The 6,996-nt window shown below is 42.9% G+C and overlaps 1 protein-coding gene across 1 annotated transcript; it reads right to left on the bottom strand.

The window, feature by feature from the left end:
- Nucleotides 1-2,053: 2,053 nt before the first annotated feature.
- On the bottom strand, nucleotides 2,054-3,585 carry LOC131258286 (probable 3-hydroxyisobutyrate dehydrogenase-like 1, mitochondrial). The gene has a single exon (XM_058259509.1). It carries the CDS (start codon nucleotides 3,562-3,564, stop codon nucleotides 2,542-2,544), a length of 1,023 nt encoding a protein of 340 aa, XP_058115492.1. The 5' UTR covers nucleotides 3,565-3,585; the 3' UTR covers nucleotides 2,054-2,541.
- Nucleotides 3,586-6,996: the final 3,411 nt, after the last annotated feature.

Below are 6,996 nucleotides of genomic sequence, written 5' to 3'. Positions count from 1 at the left end.
TGGTCCTCTTCGCTACTTCCTTGGAATTGAAGTTGCTCGCTCATCATCTAGATTGGTCTTGTCACAACGAAAATATGCACTCGATCTTCTCATGGAGACCGGCATGTTAGGGTGCAAGTCTGCTACCACTTCCATGGATACTTCACAGAAGCTTCGACCAGATGATGGTTCTCTCCTTACTGATCCCGAGATGTATCGACGACTTGTAGGCCGACTTATTTACCTGACTATTACTCGCCCAGATCTCTCATCTGCGGTGGGGATTGTTAGCCAATTCATGCAAGCTCCCTGTACTTCCCATCTCACGGTTGTCTACTGCATACTTCGGTATTTAAAATCAGCCCCGGGTCTTGGCCTCCGCTTTCAGTTACATGGTCATCTTCATCTTTCTGGCTATTTCGATGCTGATTGTGCAGATAGTGCTTTTGATCGCCACTCTACATCCGGCTTCTGTACCTTCCTAGGTGGCAATCTTATAACCTAAAAGAGCAAAAAATAGCCAGTTGTTGCCCGGTCCTCTGCTGAAGTAGAATATCATGTTATGGCTCATGCGACGTGTGAACTCGTGTGGCTTCGCAACCTTCTTGTAAAACTTGGCTATCCTCCTTCAGATCCTGTTCCTCTTCACTATGACAACCAAGCAGCCATCCATATTGCTCGTAACCCAGTTTTCCACGAGCAAACCAAGCATATTGAGGTTGACTGTCACTTTATTCAGGAGAAAGTTGCTTCTGAGGAAATCATCACTCCTTTTGTTCGATCTGGGGATCAACTTGTTGATGTTCTTACAAAGTCCTTGAATCAAGATGCTCTTCATCGTGTTCGTGACAAGTTGGGCATGATCAACATCTATGCTCTAACTTAAGGGGGAGTATAGAGAATGCTAGTGTATTGTGTATGTGGTTAGTAGTGGTTAGTGGCCCCTTTTAGTGTAAGTGCATGTCCACACTTCCCTCTTCTCATGTGGTGTACTATATGCTTTATTATAATAAAATATTATGTGTTAGGGCAAGTAAGCCTAACACAACATCTCTCCCAAACTCTCCTTCTTCTTCTCTCTCAATATTTTCCTCTCTTCTTCATATTATCATCATCAAATCATTCTCTACTCAACCAATCAACATCATATCAATGGCATGAATAACTAGAAATATGTAGGTCAACTGAATTGAGTGTGAATCCTGAATTTGCCAACCTTGGCTCAAACATCACACCCTTTGAAGCATGAAAGTGTCATCTCCATTTTCATACATAAGGGAGCCTAGAACTACTAAAATAAAAGCAAGGTCTTATACTGTGAGTCAAGAGGGAGGTTCAAGTGTAAAATAATGAACCTAAGTAATCAACCCATCTTAAAGTTGAATAGTAAGAAAGACAAGGGATAAACTAAATGTAGGCTGAAAAGAGTAGAAGGCATGACATGTCAATCCATATGATTTAAGATCAGGGCAATAAGTGTTTGGCTTGCCTTAGTCCACTTCCCAGCTCTCTTTGAATAGACATGGGATTGTGGATGGCGTCACTAAACCAACGAGATCTCCTCTGAGGGTATGGTTGCACATTCAAAAGGATGGGGTTGGGTAGAACGGGATGGGAATGATACAGCAGGAAAGGCCTTCAAACATGCATTCATACTCTTGCATCTCATTTTTCTACATCCCCAATACCATGTAGCTAGTCTTGGTCGATCATCAATAAGAAATTAATTGAATTACAATTTAGTGGGAGAGCCATATCCAGACGGCCATTGGATACACAAGTAAATTGAATTACAAACATTCAAAACAACAAATTACGGGTTCTCCTAGTATTTATAGCAGGGAGGTGGGCCCCAATTTGTGGTTATGATCCTGGAAATTCAACTTGAAAGTAGCATAATTCTGTTTTCAAGCCAAGGCCCTCAGAGCTAATGCTGAGGAAGGCAATTTCAATTTGTCTGCTCAATTGTATGAGATTGATAATTGCAATTCAATTCAATAGTGCATCCAAATGCACCCCAATACAAGTGCATCACCTCATCTTTCAGATTTTCAAGCACATATAGATTCAAGCATCCAAGTCAAACACTACAACCACTGTTTCACTTATAAAACACATTCAAACATCCCAAGTGCAAATCATTCAAAATCATGTGATACAATCAAAAGAAAACACCCGCTAACCTGACCACCCCAAAGGGCAACATCAAGGCAATGTTCGAGGATGCATTGGAGGCAGTTTGCCAGTGTCGCACACACGTGCAAGATCTGGGCCACTCAAAAGCTGGGGGCTGTTGTGAACATCCCCTGCCCAAAAAATTGATGACATTCACTGGTCATGGGTCTACTCATCAGGTAAGCCACAAGTGTATGTTGAATAGATGCTGTTTGTCATCTTTTCTACTGCCTGTTTTTCCCCCTCACATGGTGTACCAAACCAGATTCATGGGCCAAGTTATGGGTTGTTTACAATGGCCCTACCTGATGAATGGTCCAGACCTTGCTCATGTGTGAACACCAGCAAAAGTGCCACCAATGGCCTTGGCATTTCACCAACACAAGTCTAGGATGATGGGGTTACTCGTTTCAGTTGCGTATTATTGAGGCGCTCGAGAGCCAGAATCAGCGCTTGGGTGCCGAGATCCCCTTCTCCGTGGGCCTTGAGCGACACATACAGCTGGTGAGCCAATGCCAGGCCAGGCAGCGACACACCCATCCGCTGGCATTCCATCAAACAGATTCCAAGGTCCTTCACGAAATGATTCACGAAGAACCCCGCCTCAAAATCCCTCTTCAGAATCCTGCTCCCATACAGGTCAAGCGACTTCGACCCCGCCGCCCCAGTCGAGATGGCATCCAGATACAGGCCCACGTCCAGCCCAGCCTTGTGCGCGTAGATCATCCCCTCCACAAGGCCCACCATCGTCGAGGCGATGGTAATCTGGTTCGCGAGTTTCGCATACTGCCCCAGCCCGGGACCGCCCATGTAATTCACCTTCCCCATGCGGTCGAAAAGCGGCCCCAGCCGTCGGATCTCAGCCTCATCCCCGCCCGCGAAGATCGCAAGGGTGCCGTTCCTCGCCCCGCGGTCCCCGCCCGAGACCGGGGCATCGATGGACACGCAGCCCTTGGCGGAGGCAGCGGCGGCGATGTCGACGGCGAGGGAAGGCTCACTCGTGGTCATGTCGACGACAACGCCACCGGGCTGGAGGCCTCCGAGGACGCCGGAAGGGCCGAGGATGACGCTGCGGACGTCGGCGGGGTAGCCGACGATGGTGAAGACGACGTGGCTGGCGGAAGCGACGGCAAGGGGAGAGTCGGCGAGGTGGGCCCCCATCTGGACGAGGGGTTGGGCTTTGGAAGGGGTGCGGTTGAAGACGGTGAGAGTGTAGCCGGCGGAGATGAGGTGGGAGCACATGGAGCGGCCCATCACGCCCGTCCCTATCCAGCCTACCTTCGTCACGCCTGGCGTGATGGACGGCTTTGATGATAGGTGTTCAGTGGCCATGGAACAATTGAATCGCCTGAGGCTGAGGCTGGTGGGGATGAAGTGGGGGCGGATGAAGGCTGCGAGACGAACGGTCATCAATCGCCACTATTCTTTGGCTCATGCCCTAAAATGATATATCAAAATAGATGGATGGTGTAGATACAACATATACATCATAGTGAGGCCCACAGAACCAGGTGACGTCACTTCAGTAGCGGACTCGCTACTCAACCTGTCAGCATCTAATCAGCGTGCTACTAGGAGAGTCCGGAGAGAGTATGGGCATAAACATAAAGATACTCTGGCAGACTTTAACCATCCATACGCTTGCATACGCTCACTGTTCAATGGTGTGTGTTTATATCGATCAACACCGTCCATATTGTGGGACCCACTGTATTTGGGAACGCAGAAAAGAAGTTACATTGATTAGGTCGTATTAACGTCTTATTGATGGATTTTTCTTAGTTACATTTAGATCATTGTGAATTTTTCTACGATGATAGACTGCACATCAGTCAAGCTATCTCTGTTTCACTAATTATTATAATAATGTAAAGAAAATAAGCAATGGTTATAAATTATTTTACCCATCTTACTTGTCTCCTAATAATATTTTAATATAACTTCCGATTTCAACGACAATAGCATTTTATACTCTATTAAAGCTATCGGCACTACACCCCGATCCATAGCTAAGTGGTAGAATGAGTGAAAGATACATCGTTTCAACGTTTCAACACTAAAGGTCCTGGTATCAGTCCCCGGTGGGGTGGCTAACAGTGAAGTGGCAGGCTAGGTGTGAGGTGCCTCGGCCGAACTTTGAACGGTTGAAGCCAGACCTAATAGATGCCTCAGCCTGGACTTTCAACTGTTGAGGCCGGTCAGATAGGTTCTATTCAAATTTTTACTTCTAATTCTTAGCTTTGGTTTATACAAATGTGGTTGTCTGGGTATAATGAAATTTGAATATATTTGCAATAACATTGGAAAAAAGTATAATGACTACAAATTTATTTGCATATATCCGACTATGAAAATATGTGTAGAAGAGTAAGCCCTTAAAATTTGACGGTATATGAGCCCTTCACAAAGTCGAAGATGAATAGTCCTGATCTAGTGGTCCACCTAATCACTATTGGAGCAGATGTGTCTAATCACCCATCTGATTCTACTGTATAGATGACCTTGGACAATCTATAGCTTATATCATCCCAATGACAAGATAAATGGACAAATATCAATATATTACTCTCCTCTTTTTATTCTATGCATCTTTCCATTTATAGAAATAATGGGGAGTCAAATGGATGAAAGAAAAATAATTAATAAAAAGAGGTTAAACCTTACGGAACCCACCCACTAGTGATTGTCCACCAATGGATCCCATTGGCCTATATCTAACATATTACACTCTTTTTTTTTTTTGTGATTTTCTTTATGGTTTAATTTTTTCCTAATGTTACTGGAGCTACTCTTAAGGCAATCTCTGTGAAGATGCATTGTCCAGACAATGAGGCTAATACACCTACATTTGACCTACAGTTCCAATGTTTGTTTTGATGTTTGTAAAGCATTCACATATTGTAGTAAATTGGCAAGATGATCAAACCCTTAGGGGGCACTTGGATTTTAAGTTACTTAAGATAATTAACTTATGTCTTAAATAACTTATTTCAATTTCTACTTATTAAACTAGAGTGATTAAGTAACCTTAAATAAAAAACAGTTACTTATAATTAATCATATACCGAACTTACTTATCTCCAATAAGTTACTTATCTACTGTTGTAAGTAGAAAAGACAACTCATTTGGTAGTATTCAAATAGGCCTTTAGGAGACGTTTGGATCTTAAGTTGCTTAAAATAAGCTACTTATGACACAAGTAGCTTATCTTAGTTTCTACTTGTTAAAAAAAATAAGTATATTTGGAAAACAATGTACTTATTAGCTTCTCCTCTCTTTCGTCTCCCCTTGTTCTTTTCTTTGATAACTTATGATAAATAGAAGAACTAAAAAATTAAGTGACTAAGTACTTTTAAGTAAAAAAAAAAAAAACTTATATTAATTAATTATAAACCAAACTTACATGAAATAAGTGACTTATCCACTGCAAGAAGTAGAAAAAGTAATTTATTTGGTGGTATCCAAGGGGCCCTTAATGTCATTGATTTAAAATTAATTGTGAATCATGGATCATCTATGTAGAAGTCCAGCTGGCTTTTTGGATGGTGTACCTTGATATAAATCATGGTTAAAACGATTGGACCACTTCAGCTGGTTCAGTCCAGGGCTGAGTCGGGACTTGCCGGAGCTGAATTGAAGCCTCCTTGACCCATGGGGTCTTACAAAGTCACAGTTGACTTAAATGAGTTACATCAGACTCGTCCAAGTATTAAACCATGCGGTGGATGCATGCCGTGTCTAAAATTGTCGGTTGCATACGTATGGGGAATCATACTCTGCTGGAGCATCAATGAATTTCTTCCATTCATTATTGGTTAATTTATTTTATTCGTGATTGGATAGGTTATTTTATTGGCCGGAGTGTAAGACCGAACATCAGGGTGCACACAGCCAATGTTAGACCTGCACTTTAATCCAAACCATGAAATAGATAGGCCTGCAAATGGTTTGCAGAGGGTGCATGACTCAAAAATCAAACCGCCCATTTGGAATTTCTCTGAAATAAGACGCAGTTTATGTTCCAAATTCAACGTCATTGTTGGTGTGGTTTTCCGGCCACGTTGTTTGCTCATCTTGCTATGCTTCTGCGGGCGTGCCAGGACTGATGTGGTCCGGTCCAAACTGTGATCACCATTGACCCCTGGCATGGAGATAGAGCGGCTCTGGGTCGACTGACCACCGTCTATTCAGCCAACTATCTTGTGCTTGTTTTAGGTGATTTGTGGAGGCTGGGTTCCCTTCTAAGAGAAGTTTACGACTGTGGACCCCACCTTTTATCCAGTGGTTTTTTGGAAGCAATACAAACTTAGAATACGCAGTTGGACCTCCTCATACGGAGTCGGAATTTCAAGACGAAAATACCCTCACCTTCCTTTCGAAGACGAGCGCTGACGCTCCTCCAACCGAGAGTTGTACGAACAGCTCAAAAGAGATCAAAGTTACATGGCCCCACAGCCATGTATTTATTATACCGACAACGTTCATCCATATTTATTTATTATACCGACAACGTTCATCCATATTTCAAGATCATTTGGGAGCATTATCCCAAAAAAAAAAACAAATCATATCCAAAGATCAACTGCACCACACCACATAGAGCAGCGGGAAAATTGATTTTCACCGTTAAAAATTTTGTAGGGCCCACCATGACATTTATTTTCCATCCAATCTATTCATAAGGCCACAAAGGTCTTTATGAAGAGGAAAAACAAATTTCATAATGATCCAAAATTTTGTAACCCCAAAAAGGATTTCAATGGTAGATGTTCAATTCCCCACTGCTTTTTACAGTGTGGTCCACTTGATAGTTAGATCTATCTTATTTTTCGTCTCAAGCT

Source organism: Magnolia sinica, chromosome 10 (assembly GCF_029962835.1).
Source record: "Magnolia sinica isolate HGM2019 chromosome 10, MsV1, whole genome shotgun sequence".
Classification (NCBI taxonomy): domain Eukaryota; kingdom Viridiplantae; phylum Streptophyta; class Magnoliopsida; order Magnoliales; family Magnoliaceae; genus Magnolia; species Magnolia sinica.
This window is presented reverse-complemented; position numbering and strand designations above follow the sequence as displayed.

Excerpts from the sequence above, each read along its gene's own strand:
- LOC131258286 (XM_058259509.1), bottom strand. The coding sequence starts at position 3,564 with ATGACCGTTCGTCTCGCAGCCTTCATCCGCCCCCACTTCATCCCCACC.